General features: G+C 38.3%; 1 protein-coding gene across 5 annotated transcripts in view; it reads left to right on the forward strand.

The window, feature by feature from the left end:
* The window catches only part of RABGAP1L (RAB GTPase activating protein 1 like), a 742,566-nt gene that overhangs the window by 149,937 nt on the left and 566,525 nt on the right, over positions 1 to 26,104 (forward strand). For all 5 annotated transcript variants that reach the window (XM_055582719.1, XM_055582720.1, XM_055582718.1 and 2 more), the window contains exon 10: positions 914 to 1,080. In XM_055582719.1, coding sequence (XP_055438694.1) covers positions 914 to 1,080 — 167 coding nt within the window. The remainder of the gene's footprint in view (positions 1 to 913; positions 1,081 to 26,104) is intronic.

Raw genomic sequence — 26,104 nt, forward strand, 5'->3', positions numbered from 1 at the left:
GTGGAAGGCTACCCACTCCAGTATTCTGGCCTGGAGAATTCCATGAACTGTATAGTCCATGGGGGTCACAAAGAGTCAGACACAACTGAGAGACTTTCACTATATAGAGAGTATATATTTGAAAATTTCATATATTTGTAGTGTATATATACTATAAATATTATATGTATATTTGTAATATATTTATAGTATGTATAAATATACTGTGTGTATACATGGAGTATATACAGAGAATATTTTATACGTTACGTATGCAGAGAGTGTGTATATATATATATATATATATATAAAATATGAAAATTACACAGAGCTATTTCATTAGAGCTTTGGTCAGTGATTTTCCTGAGAATAAATATATATTATGGACAATGTGGGTATTAACAAATCCCCAGAGACTTCCCTTAAAGCATACAACATTGAATCATTTTAATAAAAATTTTGCAAGCAAATTGAACAAAGTGAAGGTTGAGTGTCTCTTCTGATTTGACATTCCTTCCCATGCAATTCATCAAACAAACGTAATAATTTCTAGTATCTTTTTTTTTATTGAATGAAGGGCAAATTTTTGTGATTTTTCTATTTCTAGTGTTTTTTGTTTGTTTTGTTGGGGGGCAACCTGAAAGATAGTTTTAGTGTAAAAGATATTCGAAATTTTTATTTTTTATATTAAGGGCCTGATTTTGGGAAGGAAAAATTAAAATCGTCAGAGAAGAATTAGTCTTTTCATTAAGATGGGATTAGGAGAATTGAGAAATGTACTTGGGAAACTTGATTACTTTTGTCAATCTATGTGTCAGTAAAACACTTAAACTTAGAGGGTAACATGAGTGTAAAGAACCTAAGTTCTTTAACTTTGTTTTCTCAATCAAGTAGTAATAAAATTAGCATAAAACACAGAACATTTCTACTGCAGATAAACGAGTATACATGACCGTGGCAGTGGATATGGTAGTCACAGAGGTGGTGGAGCCAGTCCGCTTTCTCCTGGAGACAGTAGTACGTGTGTACCCTGCAAATGAGCGATTTTGGTATTTCAGCAGAAAAACTTTCACGGAGACTTTCTTCATGAGGTTAAAACAGGTAAGATCTTTTTGTTCTTTACATATATTGTTTTCTACTATTTTTTCTTTAATGCCAGTGTAATTCCTTAAATAGCAATAAAAAGCAGTAAAATTCTTCAGATAATCAAATGATATTTAGAGTTAACAATAGAGTATTTGTAAAATGCATATGTAAGATTCAGTTCAGTCGCTCTCTCGTGTCCAACTCTTTGTGACGCTGTGGACTGCAGTACGCCAGGCCTTCCTGTCCATCACCAACTCCTGGAGATTTCTCAAATTCATATCCATCCAGTCGGTGCTTCCATCCAATCATCTCATACTCTGTTGTCCCTTTCTCCTGCTGCCTTCAATCTTTCCTAGCATCAGGGTCTTTTCCAGTGAGTCAGTTCTTCGCATCAGGTGGCCAAAGTATTGGAGCTTCCGCTTCAGCATCAGTCCTTCCAGTGAATATGTAAGATTAATGTCAGTTGAAAAAAACAGCTAGTAAAATTATATAGAAATTTGTTTTAGAAACATGTAATGGTACCTGTAAATAATAAACATACTTAATAGAAATATTAAATCATCAAAAACTTTTCTTTTATATATGATTCAGTTCAGTTCAGTCGCTCGGTCGTGTCCAACTCTTTGCGCTCCATGAACTGCAGCACGCCAGGCCTCCTTGTCCATCACTAACTTCTGGAGTTCATCCAAACGCATGTCCATCGACTGGGTGATGCCATGCAACCATCTCATCCTCTGTCATCCCCTTCTCCTCCTGCCCTTAATCTTTCCCAGTATCAGGGTTTTTGCCAATGAGTCAGCTCTTCGCGTCAGGTGGCCAAAGTATTGGAGTTTCAGCTTCAACATCAGTCTTTCCAATGAACACCCAGGACTGATCTCCTTTAGAATGGACTGGTTGGATCTCCTTGCAGTCCAAGGGACTCTCAAGAGTCTTCTCCAACACCACAGTTCAAAAGCATCAATTCTTTGGTGCTCAGCTTTCATTATAGTCCAACTCTCACATCCATACATGACCACTGGAAGAACCATAGCCTTGACTAGACAGACCTTTGTTGGCAAAGTAATGTCTCCGCTTTTTAATATGCTGTCTAGGTTGGTCATAACCTTCCTTCCAAGGAGTAAGCGTCTTTTAATTTCATGGCTGCAATCACCATCTGCAGTGATTTTGGAGCCCCAAAAAATAAAGTCTGACACTGTTTCCACTGTTTCCCCATCTATTTCCCATGAAGTGATGGGACTGGATGCCATGATCTTCGTTTTCTGAATGTTGAGCTTTAAGCCAACTTTTTCACTCTTCTCTTTCATCAAGAGGCTCTTTAATTCTTCTTCACTTTCTGCCATAAGGGTGGTGTCATCTGTAGATCTGAGGTTATTGATATTTCTCCCAGCGATCTTGATTCCAGCCTGTGCTTCCTCCAGCCCAGCATTTCTCGTGATGTACTCTGCATATAAGTTAAATAAGCAGGGTGACAATATACAGCCTTGATGTACTCCTTTTCCTATTTGGAACCAGTCTGTTGTTCCATGTCCAGTTCTAACTATTGCTTCCTGACCTGCATATAGGTTTCTCAAGAGGCAGGTCAGGTGGTCTGGTATTCCCATCTGTTAAAGAATTTTCCACAGTTTATTGTAATCCACACAGTCAAAGGCATATAAAACCAAAAAGAAAGAGCACAGAAATCTATCTATAGAAAGTAATAGTGAAAAAGTTTCCAAGTAATAACTGATTGTTATAGTTCTTTTTACGTATGTAATATTATATGAATGTGTTGTTTGACTTATCAGTAAGGTTATACAGTTATTTTCGGAGAAGGAAGTGGCAACCCACTCCGGTGTTCTTGCCTGGAGAATCCCAGGGACGGGGGAGCCTGGTGGGCTGCCATCTATGGGGTCGCACAGTGTCGGACACGACTGAAGCGACTTAGCAGCAGCAGCAGCAGCATATAGTGATTTTAATATTAGATGAACAAAATTAGGGTTTCTGTGAAATTCTTAAGTTCTTAAGCAGTGTTAGTATGTAAAACACCCTTTTTGTAAATGAAGGGAGAACGTTACTGTGGAATATAATTTGAATTCTAACAGTATCTATTGTATGAAATCAGAATGAAATATTCTATTTGAGTGATAGGAATTTCTCATATCCTGTTTAGTGCTCCCTCTCTCCCAAATTTAAAAATGTTTGTTGCTTCATATACTGTAATATGCAAAAAGTAATGTAAAAGCAAGCATCAGTGCAGTGAACAAATACAGAAACCACTTAACCATTTTCATATTACAAAAACTTATCATTGCTCAGTTAGGCTTCATATGCTATACACATACATCTAATTATGTAAATATATAAATTCCAATACTCCTGTTTATCTTGCAAGAGTACTGGAATTTATATTTACATAAAAATAAAGAATATATGAGTGGATTATTATTATTAAGTGTTATTTTTATATTTTTTAAAATTGCTGATATTGAGTGACTAAGTCATAAGTACCATAAGATTTCTTAGTAATTAGAAAAATAGTATTTGAGGCAAAAAAAAAAACAAAACTATTTGACGTCATTTCATATGAATTAAAAAGATTAAATTAGACTCACTTGTGGTACTCAGCTCCATTAAATGTGAAACTGATTTAAATTAATGTAAAATAAGAAGATGGTTTCTAACTTTGTACTTGGTCGCTCAATTGTGTCTTAGTTTTTTGACCACATGGACTGTAGCCCGTCAGGCTTCTCTGTCTGTGGCATTTCACAGACAAAAATACTGGTATGTGTTGCCATTTCCTACTCCAGGGGATCTTCCCAACCCAGGGATCGAATCCATGTCTCTTACATTGGGAGGTGGATTCTTTACCACTGCACTACTTGGGAAGCCCTTCTGACTTTGAAAAGTGAAAGAAAGTGAAAGCGTTAGTTGCTCAGTTGTTGTCTGACTCTCTGAGACTCCATGGAGTGTAGCCCACCAGGCTCCTATGTCCCTGGAATTCTCCAGGCAAGAATAATGGAGTGGGTTGCCATGCCCTTCTCCAGGAGATCTTCCTGACCCAGGAATCGAACCCAGGTCTCCTGAGTTGCAGGCAGATTCTGACCAGTGGTATAATTTAATTTCTGTAGTAGATGCTATGTTACTCTGTTTATTATTATTTTTATTTCCTCTTGAGTCATTTTTTGGTGATCCTTGTAATCTTCAGTTTAATCAAGGATATTTAATTTATTGCTTAAAATATTCCCTTTTTATTTTTAATGTCTTTAGAATCTCTATGATCTGCTTTTATTTCTGATACTGTTAATTTATATATTCTCCCTTGTGTTTCTTTAATCAGCCTACCTTGAAGTATATTGATTTTATTGATTTTCAGTTTTCCCCATGGAACCAAATTTGGGGCACATTCATTTCTCTATTGTTTTTATGTTTTTTCTTCTGTTGATTCCTTTTGTTTTCTTTTTTATTTCCTTTTTTTGTTCTTTGGATTTAACTTGTTTGTCTAGTTTCTTCATATGAAGATTTTGAAAAACATTTTTTTACTAATATCTTTTTTCCCTAAAATCTTTTAATTTTTAAGATTATAATTTCCTTCTAACTTCTGCTTTAGCTGTACCCATAAAAACTCGATCTTTTGTGTGCTCATAAATTTGAAATGTATATTCTGATTTCCCATGTTATTTCTTTCGTGACATGTGAGTTCTTTAGAAATACGTTGTTTAATTTCCAGATATATGCAAAATTTTTAGATATCTTTCTTAATCTGATTTTTAATTTCATTTTGAACAGAGAACATACTCTGAGATTTGAATCTTTTTAAGTTGTTGAGACTTACTTATCCAAGACATGGCCTATTTTGGTGAATGTTCCAAGAGTATTTGTAGGGAACATGTATTCTGCATTTGTCGGGTGGAGTATTCTATAAATGTCAACTGTGTTACCTTCTATGATGAGGTTTTTCTGTGTTTTCTGCTCCATATTCTGTATATTCAAGGAGATCTCTCCAATCTTGTTGGAAAGAACAATAGCAACTTCCCTGACTGTTACTATGAGCAATAATGAATGCAACCATCATTTAAAGAGAGTGTCCTACATGGTGTACCTCCTCAGTACAACTCTGTTGAGTTGAAGTGTAGTGTTAGTTGCTCAGTTGTGTCTGACTCTTTGTGACCCCATGGACTGTAGCCCGCCACTGTTGAGGTGTAAGTAGCTTTATTAACCCCATTTTTTAGATAAACTGTTAGGCACAGGAGGGTTGTTATTAGGTGATAGATCGGGAATTAAGCCTAAGCAGTTTGCCCTAAAACTTATCCTTCTGAAATGTTTATGAGAAATGGAAAATATGCTAGCTGTAACACTAAAACTAGTATTTTTTTCCTGAAAAATTTTCCATATGAGCAGTGATCATTTTTGTTGTATTTCACTTGTCTTCCTTTGTATCATCTTTGTTGACATCACTGATTAGATTAGGTATATAGTATATGAAGACGTTATAAGAAAATGTAAGGATTTGTAACATTGGAAACCTTGGAAGTGCAGCGACTGATTCTTTTTCTAAGAAAACGGGCTCTTAGCTGCTGAAACTTCTTTTTTGTATAATGCTGATCTGAGAAGAGCACTCTGCTTACATGGAGTCACTTGAAAATGGTTTGCCAAAAAGATCTCTTGCTCTAAAAGCCTTTTTTTTGCTAATGAACATCCCATATTTTACTATTGGATGCTTATTCCACTGTCTTAAAGCTTTGCTGCCTGTTACCAGGAAATAGGCCTTAGTAACTTTTACCAGTCTTATTGACCTCATTGTTAATGAGTTTAATAAGATGCTCTCCTTCAGCTAGGTTTTAGTAGGGGTCAAGATCCAGAAATCAAGAGGGCATTCATGCTTGATATGAAGTGTTACTAAACTAAGAGGGTCAAAGGCCTGTATCATAATAAGTAAAATTAGTTTGCTGGGATACCACTATTCATTTTAGAAATGATTTTCAGTGCTTTGTTTATTAAATATTTATTGAGTACCTTTAGCATGATAGTGTTTGGGATAAGTGAATGAATAATACATGTTCTCTTGTCTTTAAAGAGTGAAGAATGTAATGGTAAAAAGATTACCCTACTAGATGATTCATGCAACAGTGGAAGTGTATGCACAGTGCAGAAGTGACACTCACTAATCATACCTGTCAACTTGGATTGGAGTCAGGTTCCTAGGATTGAATCCCAGCTTCCCCCCATTTCCTAGATATTTAGCCTTAGGCAAGATGCTCCTCATCTCCGAAGTGGGGATTTTTGTTATACCACCTCAGATTTGTGTAAAGAAAACTCTGTTTCCTTTACTACTGTTCCCACCACTTCATTTCTGATACTAGACAGGTGGGTGTTTTTCCTATACCAATTAATTCTCCAACGTGAACCCAACTGGATGGCCTTCAGTTCAGTGATGACAGTACCTGGAGTTAGCATGGACCTCACAGTTTAAGGGCTCAGTCCCACAAAACTGTTCCCCTCCTCCTTACTTCAGATACCAACTGCAGGTTCAGGTTGTCACCTGTGTTTCTGACCAACCAGCTGTAATTTGGAGGTTCCCACAACCTCCCCCTCAGGTTTGATCATTTGCTAGAATGACTCACAGAACTCAGGAAAACAGTTTGCTTAATAGATTACCAGGGTATTAGAAAAGGATACAACTCTGGAACAGCCAGCTAGCAGAGATGCATAGTGCAAGGTATCGGGGATATACAGTCTTGCCACCCTCTACCTCCACTTGTTTACCAACCCAGAAGTTCTCTGAACAGCTAAGTTAGGGGTTTTTTGGATGCTTCATTCTGTAGGCACAATTGAGTAAATCATTGACTGTTAGCTTAACTCAAGCACCAGTCCGTTTCCCCTCCCTGCAGGCTGGTGGAGCGGGGCTGAAAGTTCCAACCCTCAAATCAGTGTGATAGATTCCCCTGGCATCCACCTGCTCTGTTCCCAGCCCGCATGTCCTTAGGGGCTTTCTAGAAGTTACCTCATGAACATAAATTCAGCTGTAGTTGAAAGAAGCTCACTAGAAATAACAAAAAATGCTCATTTTACCTTTATTGCTCTGGAACTATTTCATGGTTCAAGATTTTTTTTCTTTTGGTGGCACCTTGCAGCATGTGGGATCTTAGTTTTCTGACCAGGGATCAAGCCCATGCCCTCTGCAGTGGAAGTATGGAGTCTTAACCACTGGACCACCAGGGGATTCCCTGGAACTATTTCAGAAAATGGATAAAAACCAAATATTGTAACAACAGTTGTTTCTTTCACCTTTATTGCTATGGTGCTGTTTCAGGAGCCAGGATGAAGACCAAAATATGTATTTCTTATTATATACAATATCACAGCTCTCATGGTGATTAAATATGAATTAATGTAAGGCCCATTAGGACAGTACTTATCACCTGTTACATGCTCAATAAGTGTTAGCTATTATTGTTATTAATATTAATTAATACTTCTTGTCTTCTATTTCGTCTGTATTCTTTTTGAACAGATTCTTTTGTATTTTAAGCCTAAAATAAATGAATGAATAAATTAACCAATAAATGAATAACTAACTCTTGTAGAAAGGTCAAGATTTTGAATTGTGGTAAGACAGAGAAAGGCATTTTAGTCAGAGACAATAGTTGAGTCAGTTCATACAGCTCTGATGCAACATGATATGTTGAAGATCTTTAGGAGATTAGATATTGCTATATTGCTGAAGCATCAGTGGGCATGGTGGGTAATTATTCTGAATAGGTAGGTTGTTGCTATGCTTAGTACTTTATCCTCAAGTTAGGAGAATTTTAAGCTCTGAATGACAATATGTTTATAATTGGCAAAGTTCAGTCTGACAGTGGTGAAAAGGATATTGACACTGGAGGCAATGCATATGAGGTAGGAAGGCTGTTGTGGCCAAGATGCGAAATGATGAATGCTTGAAGAAAGGCGATGGCAGTGGGGATAATTGTTGTTCAGTCACTAAGTCATGTCTGCCTTTTTGTGACCCCGTGGACTGCAGCACGCCAGGCCTTCCTATCCCTCACTATCTCCTGGAGTTTGCCCAGGTTCATGTCCATTGAGTCGGTGATGCCATTCAACCTGTCCTCTGTTGTCCCCTTCTCGTCCTGCCCTCATCCTTTCCCAGCATCAGGGTCTTTTCCAGTGAGTTGGCTCTTCACGTCAGGAGACTGAAGTACTGGAGCTTCAGCTTCAGCTTCAGTCCTTCCAGTGAATATTCAGGGTTGATTTCCTTTAGGATGGACTAGTTTGAGCTCCTTGTTGTCCAAGGGACTCTTGAAGAGTCTTCTCTAGCACCACAGTTCAAAAGCATTAGTTCTTCAGTGCGCAACCTTCTTTATGGTCTGCCTCTCACATCCATATATGACTACTGGAAAAACCATAGCTTTGGCTATATAGACCTTTGTCAGAAAAGTGATGTCTCTGCTTTTTAATAATGCTGTCTAGGTTTGTTGTCACTTTTCTTCCAAGGAGCAACCATCTTTTTCATGGCTGCAGTCACTGTCCACAGTGATTTTGGAGCCTAGGAAAATAAAATCTGCTGTTGTTTCCATTTCTCCCCCATCTCTTTGCCATGAAATGATGGAACTGGATACCATGATCTTAGTTTTTTGAATGTTGAGTTTTAAGCCAGCTTTTCACTTTTGTCTTTCACCTTCATCAAGAGACTCTTTAGTTCTTCTTTGCTTTCTGCCATTCAAGTGGTATCATCTGCATATTTGAGGTGTTGATATTTCTCCTGGCAATCTTGATTCCAGCTTGTGATTCATCTGGCCTGGTATTTTGCAGTGGGGTATTAGAAAAGATGAATTTGAGAGACTTTAGGGAAGTAAGAATCAAGATCTGGTGTTTGATTTGATGCGAGGTTGAGAGAAAGCAAAACCTAGGATTACTTCTAAGTGACTGGGTGGTTGTTGATCGTTTTGATTGAAATAGACTTTCAAGGAGAAGTGTTCCCAGGCTCATGAGGAAAGCTAGCAGAGGTTTAGACATGCTAAATTTCACATTTCAAAGGGATGTTTAGGTTTAGTAAGCAGTCAGATATTGGTATCCTACACTTGGGAAATAGATTTTAAAAGTGGTTAATGCTTGAGAATTGTGAATAGGAGTAGGTGAAATTACCCCAAGACCAAATGTTGAAAGAGGAGACATTTAAAAGATTGGTATAGGAAGAGGATTGAGCAAAGTGAATATAGAAGAATAAGCACAGATCTTGGGGTAAAATCACGAGTGTGAGGCCAGGAAAAGCAAGGGGGGGAGATTGTTTTCAGCAGGAGAGAAGGCCTGCAGCATTAGGTACTGCAGGGAGGTTAGATTGGGATATGATTGGTAGATAAGAGATAAAGATCTTAGACTATAAAACCTGAACAACTTGAGAGGAGTATTGGGGCAGAAGTCAGACTGCAGTTGATTGAGGAGTGAGTGGGAGACAAGATGTTTTCATACTTCACCCCCTTAACTGGGAACAGAGAGAGGCTGGGTACAAATCCCAAATATTATGATACATTTTACTTTGCTTTAAATACAAAGTAAAAATTTTTAGAAAATTCACTTCAGTTCAGTCCTCCTGTTGGACTCTTTGGGACCCCATGAACTGCAGCATGACAGGCTTCCCTGTCCATCACCAACTCCTGGAGTCCACCCAAACCCATGTCCATTGAGTCAGTGGTGCCATACAACCATCTCATCCTCTGTTGTCCCCTTCTTCTCCTGCCCTCAATCTTTCCCAGCATCAGGGTCTTTTCTAATGAATTAGCTCTTTGCATCAGGTGGCCAAAGTATTGGAGTTTCAGCTTCAGCATCAGTGTTTCCAATGAACACCCAGGACTGATCTCCTTTAGGATGGACTGGTTGGATCTCCTTGCAGTCCAAGGGACTCTCAAGAGTCTTCTCCAACACCACAGTTCAAAAGCATCAATTCTTTGGTGCTCAGCTTTTGTTATAGTCCAACTCTCACATCCATACATGACCACTGGAAAAACCATAGCCTTGACTAGATGGACTTTTCTTGGCAAAGTAATGTCTCTGCTTTTGAATATGCTATCTAGATTGGTCATAATTTTCCTTCCAAGGAGTAAGCGTCTTTTAATTTCACGGGTGCAATCACCATCTGCAGTGATTTTGGAACCCAGAAAAATAAAGTCAGCCACTGTTTCCCTATCTATTTGCCATGAAGTGATGGGACCGAATGCCATGATCTTAGTTTTCTGATTGTTGAGCTTTTAAGCCAGCTTTTTCACTCTTTCACTTCAATCAAGAGGCTCTTTAGTTCTTCACTTTCTGTCATAAGGGTGGTGTCATCTGCATATCTGCTGCTGCTATTGCTGCTAAGTCACGTCAGTCGTGTCCAACTCTGTGCGACCCCATGGACGGCAGCCTGCCAGGCTCCTGTCCCTGGGATTCTCCAGGCAAGAATACTGGAGTGGGTTGCCATTTCTTTCTCCAGTGCATGAAAGTGAAAAAGTGAAAGTGAAGTCGCTCAGTCGTATCTTACTGTTTGCGACCCCATGGACTGTAGCCTACCAGGCTCCTCCGTCCATGGGATTTCCCAGGCAAGAGTACCAGAGTGGGTTGCCATTTCCTTCTCCTGCATATCTGAGGTTATTGATATTTCTCCTGGCAATCTTGATTCCAGCCCGGCATTTCTCATGATGTACTCTGCATATAAGTTAAATAAGCAGGGTGACAATATACAGCCTTGCCGTACTCCTTTTCCTATTTGGAACCAGTCTGTTGTTCCATGTCCAGTTCTAACTGTTCCTTCCTGACCTGCATACAGGTTTCTCAAGAGGCAGGTCAGGTGGTCTGGTATTCCCATCTCTTTCAGAATTTTCCACAGTTTATTTTGATCTACACAGTCAAAGGCTTTGGTATAGTGAATAAAGCAGAAATAGATGTTTTTCTGGAACTCTCTTGCTTTTTTGATGATCCAGCAGATGTTGGCAATTTGATTTAAAAAATTTTTTTTTTTTTTTAAAATTCAGTCTTTTTTTCTGTTTTTTTTTCTGGATTTGGAAGTCTAGCCCTCTGCTAGTGATTTTGCTGAGTGAATACCTCATCAAAATATGGATGCAAGTGCCAAAAACTTTTTGTTGCCAACATTTAGAGGAATGACATAGCAGATACTGTAAAAGTGAACTCATTTCTTTCTGCTGAAATGCTATAGTTAAGAAATTATGTAGAAACTGTAAATTAGTAGATAAAAAAACATTCTTGAAGTCTAATAGAAAACTTAGTGATTGTAGTCAACAATCTAGTGGGCCCTTTTTCCATGGGTTCCTCAGGGGTGGATTCAACCAATGTTTAGTTGGTCTTTGGATTAGTCCATGGTTCAGTTCCTGGTTGGTTGAATCTGTGGATGCAGAACTTGCTGATACGCAGGGCCAACTGTACTATATCATTTTATTTGAGGTATGTGAGCATCTGTAGATTTCAGTGTCCACAGTGAGGTCCTGAATCCAGTCTTTCCATAGATACTAAGGGTTGATTGTACTGTACTATAAATTTTAAAAGTTGTTAAGGGATTAGATCATAATTATTCTTACCACAGGAAAGAAATGATAACGATGTGAGGTGTTGGCTTATGTGGTAATTTTACAGTGGTAATCGTATTGCAGTATATAAATATATCAAGTCAACACATTATACACATTACACAATGTTATATATCAATTATATCTCATTAAAATAGAAATTATGCATCACTTGGTATTTTCTTTTTTTAAAAACAATTATTAATTATGGGAGGACTTCCAAAACAGCTGGTAGCAAAATGAGAATTTTGGAAGGTTCTAATGCTTAAAATATTATCTGCTTATTACTGTGACATTTCAGAGTGATTTTTTAATGACAGGTTTTTTTTTTTTTTTTTTTTTTTTTGGTTTGCTTTTGTTTTTGTGTTTTTTCAGCCACACCACGCTGCCTGTGGGATTTTAGTTCCCCAGCCAGGGATTGAACCCAGGCCCTCAACAGTAAGAGTGTGGGGTCCCAACCACTGGGCCGCCAGGGAATTCCCTTAAATGACAGTTTTAAAATACCCCAAAATAGAATTCATAATGAATTGAAGATACTCGTGTCTTTTAACTATGGTGACATCACCTGCTGCTACATTAATAAATTGCTTAAGAAGTAATTTGATGAATTATTTTTTCTTTTTTTTCTTATTACTAAAAGTAAATGCTGTGCATTCCATCATCCATAAAGTGTTTATTGGCAGGATTCTTTCATAAGAAGGTTATCAGAATATAACCTTTGTAGTACTATTTTTGTTTTGTTTTATACTTGTTAAAATCATTGAATAATTTTATGTTCTGCTGGTCCTATTTTGCTTAAAGAAAGAACTATAAGACATTCAGCTGTTACCATTTACTTTCAGGTTTGGTTTGTATTGTGCTATAGAGTGTATCTTAATATGAGAGTACATCAAAGGAAATAGAATAAAGGAAGTTTTCATTCTGGGTACTGAAATGAGAATAGATTGTTTATTATAGGCCTTCATTGAAAACTTGAATTTATTTATTCTGAAAAGGATTTATTCTGAAAATTTGTTGTTGTTCAGTCACTAAGTCATGTCTGACTCTTTGTGACTCCATGAACTGCAGCACATCAGATTTCCCTGTCCTTCACTATTTCCTGGAGTTTGCTCAAACTCCAGTCCATTCATTCGGTGATGCCATCCAACCATCTCATCCTCTTGTTGTCTCCTTCTCCTCCTGCCTTCAATCTTTTCCATTATCAAGGTCTTAAAAATTAGTGTTTTTAAGGTCTGAAAAATTAGTATTTTCAGGTACGAAAAATTAGTATTTTAAGTTTTGAAATTGTAAGCCAGAGAGGAGAGACTCCTTAAACATATATGTACTCTTTTTCTGGACATGGAACAACAGACTGGTTCCAGATAGGAAAAGGAGTACGGCAAGGCTGTATATTGTCACCCTGCTTATTTAACTTATATGCAGAGTACATCATGAGAAATGCTGGACTGGAAGAAGCACAAGCTGGAATCAAGATTGCTGGAAGAAATACCAATAACCTCAGATATGCAGATGACACCACCCTTATGGCAGAAAGTGAAGAGGAACTAAAAAGCCTCTTGATGAAAGTGAAAGAGGAGAGTGAAAAAGTTGGCTTAAAGCTCAACATTCAGAAAACGAAGATCATGGCATCCAGTCCCATCACTTCATGGGAAATAGTGGAAACAGTGTCAGACTTTATTTTTATTTTTTTGGGCTTCAAAATCAGTGCAGATGGTGACTGCAGCCATGAAATTAAAAGACACTTACTCCTTGGAAGGAAAGTTATGACCAACCTAGATAGCATATTCAAAAGCAGAGACATTACTTTGCCAACAAAGGTCCATCTAGTCAAGGCTATGGTTTTTCCTGTGGTCATGTATGGATGTGAGAGTTGGACTGTGAAGAAGGCTGAGCACCGAAGAATTGATGCTTTTGAACTGTGGTGTTGGAGAAGACTCTTGAGAGTCCCTTGGACTGCAAGGAGATCCAACCAGTCCATTCTGAAGGGGATCGGCCCTGGGATTTCTTTGGAAGGAATGACGCTAAAGCTGAAACTCCAGTACTTTGGCCACCTCATGCGAAGAGTTGACTCATTGGAAAAGACTCTGATGCTGGGAGGGATTGGGGGCAGGAGGAGAAGGGGACGACGGAGGATGAGATGGCTGGATGGCATCACTGACTCGATGGATGTGAGTCTGAGTGAACTCCGGGAGTTGGTGATGGACAGAGAGGCCTGGCGTGCTGCGATTCATGGGGTCGCAAAGAGTCGGACACAACTGTGCGACTGAACTGACTGACTGACTCTTTTGCAATGCATTTAAAAAGTAATAAGCCAGTTGTGAAGCAAAGCTGGTAAGCACCGTGACTTGGGTTCATTTCATTAAGTACTAGTACCTGTCCCTTGTCTTTCATTTGTGTGGAGTTTAAGAAATCACACATTACCGAGGCCATGTTATCAAGTGGCCTATTAGTGAGGAATAAATGATCCTTTTATCTAAAGATTTATATTTCTTTTAGTGTGTTGAAAATTTAATAAAAACAAAAGGCTTCTCACTTGGAGAATAATGTGACAAGGGTCTGATGGTGAACTAGCAACCTAATTGATATTTAAATAAGGAAATTTTGCTTATTTCATAGTCAAATATATTTTCTTAAGGTATAGATAATATTCTTGCACTTAAGACTATGTTATTGCTCTTAAAATACTAGTTGTTTGAAATGTTGAAATGAAATTATTTTCTCTGTTCGGAGATAATTGATTTGTTGCCAGTAATGGTGTGCAACATTCTTAGCTGTGTTGTCCTTCTTAAAAGTATTTTCTACTTTGCGCTGGTACCAAAATTTCGTAAAAATTGATAACAGTTAAGTTATATTAGGGATAAAAGTGTGAAAGCATATGGAGATAGGAGCTTGGAAAAAGCAGCACTTCAGTGAATTCAGTAATCTTTTATTTCATAAGTTAGAAATATATATAAATAAGATAGTTTCAAGAAAAATAGCTGATTAGGTGAAGTTATTGTAAAATAGAGCTCGGTTCTCAAGGGGTCAGCTGAGTCAGCAGCACTGAAAACATGTAGGAGGTGGTTCTTAAATCCTTGCTTCATTTGTAGATTTATGGTAAACTATAAAGAGCAATCGGAGGCAATTATAGACAAAAAACTGTGTTACGAAGAAAGAGATATTTGTATTCATTTTAAAGGTAATCTTAAGAAATGTTATTTACATTAGGTTAATTCAGGAAATGCAAAACATTTTGAGGCCAGTACAACATACTTTAATGTAGCTTGACATTTCTTGAAATACAAAACATATGTTGTAGAATTAGTAAGGTTTAAGTAATTTAACGGAGAAGGCGATAGCACCCCACTCCAGTGCTCTTGCCTGGAAAATCCCATGGACGGAGGAGCCTGGTGGGCTGCAGTCTATGGGGTCGCGAAGAGTCAGACATGACTGAAGTGACTTAGCAGCAGCAGCAGCAAATAATTTAAATTGAGATTTCTGTAAGCACATCTGATTATTATGATGAACAAATTTTCTGGAAAAGGGTTGCTGATTATTATGGAGATTTTTAAACTCTTAATAATAATAACAAATTAAGTTATGTTTAGTTTTTGGAGCATCTGACCTTAAATGACATAGTGAAATTTACATTTGATTGAGAAGGGGTCACTTATTCTGGTATAGAGATGTAGTGTATATCATATATGTTGGATTTAGTACATGAAATGTTTTGAATTTTTATATGAAATAAGTGTGACAGATAAAGCTTTTTCTCAGTAAATAGTTAAAAAAAATAAACCTATTGGGTGTCCCTTTATGTCTGGAAGCCTTGGTTTTCTTATTATAAACTAATAATGTGGGTTAGTAGTATTACTGAATTTTTTTCTAAAATTCTGTGACATTTGGATTAGTGAATTTTTAGTACAAATAATTTCATGACTGTTGTAGTCAAGTTAATTCAAAGTTAATTTATAATATCTATTCTAGTGGCACAGTGAGAATAAGATATTTCAAATAACAACCTTATCCCCAAAGGAACTTTGTGTCACCTCCTATTAATAAGGAAATGTATAAAAATTGCCATTTTACTTGGAGCGTTGTGATAAATACTAGATAAAAATAATGTACAGAATTCTGTGGGGTTTAGAAAAGGGAGGGACCATAGCAGTAGAATGAAAGAAAGTGGTGGTTAAAAGAAGCCCCTTTGAGGATCTTTGTGAGTCACGTTCTGTGATCACAGTAGAGAAGGAATATTTTAAGGGTGGACAAAATTTCTCTTCTTCCCTTTTACGTTCTTTGGCTGGTCTACTACGTAAATAAATATAAGACGGATTAATAGGAGGAAAATTTAATTATGTGCTTGTGGGAGCCCTAGAAAGATATGAAGACTCAAAAGGCAGCTGGTAATTGAAGCTTGTATTCCATCCTGAGCCAGGGAAAGGGGAGGGATCTGGGAATGCAAAGAGGAGGAAGGTCATTCACAGGAAGTGGGAGGAGATATTTGGGGAATTAAAAAAAAAAAAACAACAGGTAGTCCTGTTATGAAGATAAGTTTCTTAAATAAAAGGATATCCCTCTTAGCAGCTTTCTCCCTTTCTTATGTAAATTTAGGCAATTGAGGGAGAGGTAGAAGAGCTTTCAAGAATCTGCTGAGTTTTGATCGCACTTAGCTCAAAATAGTAATCCTTATGCTTGTTAATGAACTCATGTTTAGCTGCTTGCCTCTCAGTAGCCAATACTCATTGTTGGGAAAGGAAATATTGCTTTAATAAGAAGACTGGCAACTGGGGAGAAGATGGACTCATGTCCAAGAACCATCTCCTATGATTCTGCTTTGTTGTTGCTCAGTCCCTCAGTCATGTCTGACTCTTTGAGACCCCATGGACTGAAGCCACTCCAGTCTTCCCTGTCCTTTGGCATCTCCTGAAGCTTGCTCACACTCATGTCCATTGAGTCGGTGATGCTCATCCTCTGTCATCCCCTTCTCCTCCTGCCTTCAGTCTTTCCCAGCATCAGGATCTTTTCCAGTGAGTCAGCTCTTTGAATCAGGTGACCAAAGTATTGGAGCTTCAACTTCAGCATCAGTCTTTTCAATGAATATTCTGGTCTGCTTTCCTTTAGGATTGACTGGTTTGATCTCCTTGCAGTCCAAGGGACTCTCAAGAGTCTTTTCCAATATCACAGTTCAAAAGCATCAATTCTTTGGCGCTCAGCTTTCTTTATAGTCCAACTCTCACATCCATACTTGACTACTGGAAAAACCATTTTTTTGACTAGATGGTAATTCTTGATAAGAATTAAAGTGACATGAGATAGATTAAAGGAAGAAAATAAAAAGTTTAATAGCACATGTACATCAGGGCTTCCCAGGTGTTGTTAGTGGTAAAGAATTTGCCTGCCAATGCAGGAGACATAAAAGATGTGGGTTTGATCCCTGCACTGTAAAGATCCTCTGGAGGAGGGCATTGCAACCCACCTCAGTATTCTTGCTTGGAGAATCCCATGGACAGAGGAGCCTGGTGGGCTACAGTCTATAGGGTTACAAAGAGTCGGACATGACTAAGCAACTTAGCACACAGCATATACATTGGAGAGACCCAGGAAAACTGAGTAATTCACCAAAATGGCCAAATCCCTCAACTTAAATACCATCTTCAGTTGAAGACAAAAGAGCATGTTGGGCGGAGTGTTTTTGGAAAAAGATGTAGTTCATATGGATCTAGGAAAGCAAATGTTTGGTAAACAGATGTTTGCTGGGCTACGCAGTGACAGTGGGATAGAGGGGACTCTGAAATCTAGGCCCTACTGAGTTTCCCCATCACACCTAGCCCATATCCTTTGCAGGTTGTTGTAGCTGTGTTCCAGGAACAGGCCTGCTATCTAAGTTTAGGCAGTGAGGGGGAAGGTCAAAGCTTTTTCCTGAGTCTTTTGGGCCTTGATTGGTTCCAACTCTAAATAATCTAAATTCCAAAGAGACATTTTGGGGTGGTAAATTTTGCTGGCCTACAAGGGGAAGTTATAGAGAAATGAGAAGCAGAGTCATAATATTCAAGAGATAAGACTGGAGATCACTGTTAAGGAGAGAGGAAAAGCTTCTTTCTTGATAAGCTGTTCTCCAGAGGCCACCATCCTGTTTTGTGTTTTTAGTTGACATCGTTTAGAGGGAGGAGGCTTGCCTGAAGAAAAGGGTAGATTTTAGGGCATGACAAGAGTTCATCATAGCTCTCAGAAGCTCCTGTGGCTTGACCCTTATTAAAAGGAAGGGAGCCATCTCTTCTTTATTCTCTAGGAGAGCATGATCCAGGCTGGAGGTGGAAGTAGCTGCACTTTCTTAAATCTTGTCCTAGCTCAGGCCTCCTTTAGGCTTGTTTTGGGCTCTGGGCTAAAAACAGGTTTAATGTTAAAATAACTATTTTTTGCCCTCCTCCCAGATCTCTTCTTTGCTTTCAGGTGCCTTAACATTCTTTTCACATGGAGGTAAAGCCTTTTATCAGTTACTAGAGTTAAAAAGCATAAGAGGAAGTTTCCCTTTTGAAGATGCATGTTGATTTAAACCTATTTAAATATGATCAGTTAGGGGAGGGATCAGTTGGGAATTTGTGATTAGCTGATGCTAGTACATATAAACTAGATAAAAAGCAAAGAATTACTATATAGCACAGGCTTTCCTTGTGGCTCAGCTGGTAAAGAATCTGCCTACAATGCAAGAGACCTGGATTTGATCCCTGGGTTGGAAAATCCCCTGGAGAAGGGAAAGGCTACCCACTCCAGTATTCTGGCCTGGAGAATTCCATGGACTGTATAGTCCATGGGGTTGCAAAGAGTTGGACACAACTGAGTGACTTTCACTTCACTTCACTGTATAGCACGGGGAACTATATTCAATATTTTGTAATAACCTACAATGGAAAGAATCTGAAAAAGAATATGTATACTTGTATATATCACATATATACATGTATATATACTCATATGTGCATAAAACTGAATCACTTTGCTGTATATGTGAAACATATAAATCAACTATACTACTGAAAGAATACAATCTGTTAATAAATTACTAAGACTATGTCATGTGAAGGATGTTATTGTGGTAGCTATTTTGCAATATATAGAGTGTATCAAATTATTATCATGTACAGCTTAAATTTGGTGCATTTTTCTAAGTTGTACAGTTAATATGCATAGGATTCTTTGCTATATTTATTATCCATTTGATTTCATGAAATATATAGTGATACCCATGCTTTTGTTCCTGGTATTGATAATTTGTATCTTCTTTCTTTTTTGTTTTATGAATTTAGCTAGAGGTTTATCAATTTATTGATCTTTGTAAAGAAACTACCTTTTGGCTTCATTGATTTAAAATTTTTTGTGTCCTCAGTTTTATTGATTTGTGCTGTTATCTTTATTATTATTATTTTATTTCTGTTTGCTTTATTTTGCACTTCTTTTCCTCATTTCTTAAGGTGCGTGTTTAGATTATTGATTTCTGGATGGCTCATTTGAAATACATATATTTATATCTCTAAATCCTAGATGTATCCCACTAATTTTCACTTGTTGTATTTTCATTTTTGTTCAGTTCAAAATATTTTCTACTTTGAGTTTTCCTCTTTGATCCATGGAGTGTTTCAGTTCAGTTCAGTTGCTCAGTCGTGTCCCACTCTTTGCAACACCATGAATTGCAGCACGCCAGGCCTCCCTGTCCATCACCACCTCCCGGAGTTCACTGAGACTCACGTCCATCGAGTCAGTGATGCCATCCAGCCATCTCATCCTCTGTCATCCCCTTCTCCTCCTGCCCCCAATCCCTCCCAGCATCAGAGTCTTTTCCAATGAGTCAGCTCTTCACATGAGGTGGCCAAAGTACTGGAGTTTCAGCTTTAGCGTCATTCCTTCCAAAGAACACCCAGGGCTGATCTCCTTCAGAATGGACTGGTTGGATCTCCTTGCAGTCCAAGGGACTCTCAAGAGTCTTCTCCAACACCACACTTCAAAAGCATCAATTCTTCGGCGCTCAGCCTTCTTCACAGTCCAACTCTCACATCCATACATGACCACAGGAAAAACCATAGCCTTGACTAGACGGACCTTTGTTGGTAAAGTAATGTCTTTACTTTTGAATATGCTATCTAGGTTGGTCATAACTTTTCTTCCAAGGAGTAAGCGTCTTTTAATTTCATGGCTGCAGTCACCATCTGTAGTGATTTTGGAGCCCCGAAAAATAAAGTCTGACACTGTTTCCACTGTTTCCCCATCTATTTCCCATGAAGTGGTGGGACCGGATGCCATGATCTTTGTTTTCTGAATGTTGAGCTTTAAGCCAACTTTTTCACTCTCTCTTTCACTTTCATCAAGAGGCTTTTTAGTTCCTCTTCACTTTCTGCCATAAGGGTGGTGTCATCTGCATATCTGAGGTTATTGATATTTCTCCCGGCAATCTTGATTCCAGCTTGTGCTTCGTCCAGCCCAGCGTTTCTCATGATGTACTCTGCATATAAGTTAAATAAGCAGGTTGACAATATACAGCCTTGCCATACTCCTTTTCCTATTTGGATCCAGTCTGTTGATCCATGTCCATTTCTAACTGTTGCTTCCTGACCTGCATACAGATTTCTCAAGAGACAGTTCAGGTGGTCTGGTATTCCCATCTCTTGAAGAATTTTCCACAGTTTATTGTGATCCACACAGTCAAAGGCTTTGGCATAGTCAATAAAGCAGAAATAGATGTTTTTCTGGAGCTCTCTAGCTTTTTCCATGATCCAGTGGATGTTGGCATCCAGAAGGACCCCATGCCCGAAGGGCGGTGGCCAAGAGGAGTTACCCCACGTCCGAGGTCATGGAGTGTTTAGAAGTGTGTTATTTCCAAGTATCTGGGGATTTTCCAGACATATTTCTGGTGTTGATTTTCAGTTTAATTATATGATGGTCACTAAACATTATTTAGTTAAGTCTAAAAAGATTTCTAAAGTTTGTTTTATAACCAGGACATGGTTTGTTTTGGTGAATGTTCCATGTGCATTTGAAAAGAATGTGTATTCTTCTGTTATTGAATGGAGTGATGTATCATATCAGATCCTATTGTTGATGATGTACAGTTCTTCTAAACATTGCTAAATTTTCATATACTTCTTTTCATTTCTGTGAGAGGAGTGTTGATGTTTCCAATTGTAAATGTGGATTTGTCCATCTCTTCATTTCTGTGAATTTTTTTCTTCATATATTTGAGAGCCTGTTGTTAGCTACATACGTTTATAAGATTCTTATATGTTCTTGTTGACTAGATCTTTTTAACCTAGTGTAGTGTCCTTTATGGGAGAAGGCAATGGCACCCCACTCCAGTACTCTTGCCTGGAAAATCCCATGGGCGGAGGAGCCTGGTAGGCTGCAGTCCATGGGGTCGCGAAGAGTCAGACACGACTGAGTGACTTCACTTTGACTTTTCACTTTCATGCATTGGAGAAGGAAATGGCAACCCACTCCAGTGTTCTTGCCTGGAGAATCCAGGGACGGGGGAGTCTGGTGGGCTGCTGTCTCTGGGGTCGCACAGAGTTGGACACGACTGAAGCGACTTAGCAACAGCAGCAGCAGTATCCTTTATACCTAGTGATTTGTTTTTTCTTGCTTGGTAGTCAACTTTGTCTTTTATTCATATAGTCTCTCCAGCTTTCTTTTGATAGGTGTTTTCATGGTATATCTTCTAACCTCATTTTACTTTCAACTTTCCTATGTCACTGTATTAAAAGTGGGTTTTTTGGTAGACAGATTATAATTGTGTCTTGTTTTCAACATAACCTGAGAATTATGTTTTTCAATTGTTACATTTAGGCAATTTATATTTAGCATAACTATTGATATGTTTACATATAAGTTTACCATTTTAATATTTATTCTGTGCTTGTTTCTTTTTATACATTTCTTTGTTTTTCCTTTGCTGCCATCTTTCAGATTATTTGAATGTTTGATTACTGTTTTCTTTTTCTTGTAATTAATTTATTTTTTAACTGAAGGATAATTGCTTTACAGAATTTTGTTGTTTCCTGTCAAACCTCAACATAAATCAGCTATAGGTATACATATATCCTCTCCCTTTTGAACCTCCCTCCCATCTTCCTCCCCATCCCACCCCTCTAGGTTGATACTGAGCCCCTGTTTGAGTTTCTTGAAACATACAGAAAATTCCCCTTGGCTATCTATTTTATATATAGTAATGTAAGTTTCTATGTTACTCTTTCCCTACATCTCACCCTCTCCACCCCTCTCCCCATGTCCATAAATCTGTTCTCTATATCTGTTTCTTCATTGCTGCCCTGCAAATAAATTCTTTGGTGCCATTTTTCTAGTTTCTGTATATATATGTGTTAGTATATGATATTTATCTTTCTCTTTCTGACTCACTTCACTCTATAATAGGCTCTAGGTTTATCCACCTGTTAGAACTGACTCACATGAGTTCCTTTTTATGGCTGGTTAGTATTCCATTGTGTATATGTACCACAACTTCTTTATCCATTCATCTGTTGATGGACATCTAGGTTGCTTCCATGTTCTAGCTATTGTAAATAGTGCTGCAATGAGCAATGAGATACATGTGCCTTTTTCAATTTTGATTTCCTCAGGGTTTATGCCTGGGAGTGGGATTGCTGGATTGTATGGTGGTTTTAGTCCTAGTTTTTTAAGGAATCTCTATACAGTCTTCCATAGTGGCTGTTATCTATTTACATTCCCACCAACAGTGCAAGAGCATTCCCTTTTCTGCACACACACTCCAGCATTTATTATTTGTACACTTTTTGATGATGGCCATTCTGACCAGTGTGAGGTGATACCTCATTGTAGTTTTGATTTGCATTTCTCTCATAATGAGCAATGTTGAGCATCTTTTCGTGTGTTTGTTGGCAGATGGCTAACAAAGGTCGCATTTCTTCTTTAGAGAAATGTCTGTTTAGGTCTTTTTCCCACTTTTTAATTGGGTTGTTTGTTTTTCTGGTATTGAATTGTATAAGCTGCTTGTGTATTTTGAGAATTAATCCCCTGTCATTATTTCATTTGTTATTATTTTCTTCCATTCTGAATGTTGTCTTTTAACCTTGCTTACAGTTTCCTTTGCTATGTAAAAGTTTTTAAGTTTAATCAGGTCCCACTTGTTTACTTTTGTTTTTATTTCCGTTACTCTAGGAGGTGGGTCATATAGGATCTTGCTTTGATTTATGTCATTGAGTATTCTCCCTATGTTTTCTTCTAAGAGTTTTGTAGTTTCTTGTCTCACATTTAGGTCTTTAATCCATTTCTAGTTTATCTTTGTGTATGGTGTTAGGAAGTGGTCTAATTTCGTTCTTTTACATGTAGCTGTCCAGTTTTCCCAGCACCATTTATTGAAGAGGCTGTCTTTGCCCCATTGTATATTCTTGCCTCCTTTGTCAAAAATAAGGTACCCATAGGTGTGTGGGTTTATTTCTGGGCTTTCTATCCTGTTCCATTGGTCTATATTTCTGTTTTTGTGCCAGTACCATACTGTCTTGATGACTGTAGCTTTGTAGTGTAATTTGATGACAGGAAAGTTGATTTCTCCAGCTCCATTGTTTAGGATCAGAATCAGGGTAGTTGATGGCTAGGGCAGCAGGAAATACAGTTCTCTAGAAGGGTATGGCTATCAGTATTGGCCAATACACTACAGTATTCTTGCCTGGAGAACCCCCCTGACAGAGAAGCCTGGCAGGCCATAGTCTACAGGGTCGCAAAGAGTTGGACACAGCAGAAGACCCCCCGCATGCATAGATGCAAGACTTTTTTTTTTTGCCTGTGGCAGCTGTGTCCCAGTGAGGGTTGAGGGTGAAGGTGGCATGGCTGTTTGGGTCATGGGGACCCTGGTGGCGCCAAGTGCGCAGGGACATGGACTGCCTCAGCCGCAGGAGTTATGGCCCTATCAGTGTCTTTTTTGGAGCCTCTGGTAGCTGGTGATCAGAAGGCCTCTTTGGCTAGTGTTTCTCCGTAGTTCCACCCATTCAGGCACTTAGAGGGCTCCTGTGCCTGGGGTCCTTTTCTGTTGTTCAGTTTGTCAAGCATATAGAGAGTCCCTCCTGGCTGGGCTCCTACCCTGTAGTTTGGTGTGTCAGGCACTTGATGGGCCAGGCTCTGTACTGTTCTGCTGCTGATGCTGGCCTATGGGGAGAGAGAGGCTATGGTGATGACTCCATGCCCTATGCTTGACTCAGCAGTATGGCCTTGCTTCCATGGCTTCCTGGCTTTTCTCCACAGGCATTTCCCACCACAGTCTCCTCCCTCACATCCCCTTGGTCCATCTCTCCAGTCAAGAGCAGCCCTGCCCTGTGATTGCTCCACAATCCCTAAGCTCCAGCTCCCAGCTGCTGCCCCTTCTAGGGGACCTGCATCCTTGTCTGGGGTATGTATGGCTGCAGCAAGAACTGTCTAATTCTCATTCCATTTAGGCTGCCACAGATCAGCTATTTCACTCTCAGCCTTAAATGTTTCTCCTCTGACTCAGGCAATTGCCTTGATGTGGAGATCGGACCGCTGCTTCACTTCCCCCACCCACCAAGGGCAGGTCCAGTCCTTGTAACACTCCTGTTTTTCTTCCTAGTTCTTCCATCCTCCCGAGTTTTGCGTGATTCTACATATTCTTCTCCGCTGCTCAGCTACTCCTGTCTGCTCTCAGCTGGTGGTCTGCATGCACTTCTGTGTCTGAAGGTGTATTCCTGACGTATCCATGGAGAGAGATATACTCCATGTCTACCTACTTCTCTGCCATCTTGTTTTCTAGTATTTCATTTTTATTGTATTTCTTTATATAACTAGTTAGTTGTTGCTTTAGGGATTGAGATCTTTGTTTCCTGAATATAGTAGAATTACAAAAAAAAAAAGTTTGATTTAAACCTAACCATGTAATTTTTCATGGCTGTCTTCTTTTTTTCCCATGTTTAATGCAGTGGACATTTTTACCTTTTATTATTTGCTAAATGGCTTGAAAATGGGCCTGAAATTTGATTTATTGTTCAGAAGAAATTCTTGAAAAGAATGAATAATTAAAGTAGTTATGTTTTTGTAATTTAAATGAATTACAGTACAGGTAGATATTTGAGATAATTATACCTCTATATGTGCCTATACTATTCTTATTTTGTGTTCTTTAGAGTGTAGTAAAATGGTGTAAAAACTGAGATAATAATAGTAATAAAAATTTATTCCCGTCATTCTAATTTCATGTTCTAAGTATTATTATATTTAATCTCCTTAATAAATGAGATGGTTTATTTTGGTTTTATTGATAAGAGGTAATGTGCCTCAGCAAAGTATTTTGTCCAAGACCACACTCTTAACTTGTAGTGAAATTTGAATTCAGACTCAGGTCTATTTGACTTTAAAATTCATGTTTTACCATTAGTCTAATCATTGATTCCACAGATATTTTTGAATACTTACTATGTGTCAGGTACCATATTGTTTCTGATTGAAAGTCAACATGATCTCTGCCCATATAATACTTCCTCTGTTGTGGATGAGATAGCCATTAAACAAATATAATAAAAATATAATGTGTAGTTATAGTAAATGCATTGAGGGAGAAGGAAAAGTTGTGATGAGAACCAAATACATGGGAATGTAGATTCTCTGTAGAAGTAACATTGAGGGCAGGAGGAGAAGGAGGTGACAGAGGAGGAGACGGTTGGATGGCATCACTAACTCAATGGACATGAGTTTGAGCAAATTTTGGGAGATGGTGAAGGACAGGGAAGCCTGGCATGCAGCAGTGCATGGGGTCACAAATAGTTGGACACGACAAAGCCAGTGAACAACATCAACAGAAGTAACATTAAGAAATAAGGATCCAATATTGATGGTAGTTAGCAAAGAGTAGGAGGAAAAGCTGTATCGTCAGAGAGAAAAAGATATCCCAAGGCGTTGGGCGGGTGAAAGAAGAAAAAGTTCTCAGAACTGAAACAAGGCCAGAGTGGCTGAAGAATAGTATTGTAACAGTCTTTGAATATGAGATGAGGCTCATGAGAGAGGCAAGGTTCAGTTTATCTAAGACTTTGTAGGCCATGCTAAGTTGGTTAATTAATGATTGCCTTGGAAATTTTCCTCCTTAAAAAAAGGCCATTTAGAATGTAAGCCATTTGTAAGATGAAAACTACCTACTTTCATGAATTAGTTGATGGATATAGCTGGTATCTCTTTATCTCAGAGCAAGGTAGTCAATCCTAAGAATCCAGCATCACTTGCTTATCTGTCTGCCCTGGAATCTGTGGTGTCTTAGGTTTTCCTGATAAAAGAAATTGAGATTTTTTTCCCAATGGTTAATAGGTTTTATTGTATTGGTTAAAATAATACTAAAAGAACCATACATTTAGAAAGTAATGTGAACATTGCACTTGAAAGGTTTTTCTCAACTTCAGACATGCTGTAGATCAAACATGACCTGCTGCTCTTCTTCATTTTAGCTCTTTTTAATGACCATTGAAATACACCATCTTTCAGTGTTTCCTTCAAATTTCTAATGTTTAAAC

This window comes from Bubalus kerabau, chromosome 5 (genome assembly GCF_029407905.1).
Source record: "Bubalus kerabau isolate K-KA32 ecotype Philippines breed swamp buffalo chromosome 5, PCC_UOA_SB_1v2, whole genome shotgun sequence".
In the NCBI taxonomy this organism is placed as follows: Eukaryota; Metazoa; Chordata; class Mammalia; order Artiodactyla; family Bovidae; genus Bubalus; species Bubalus kerabau.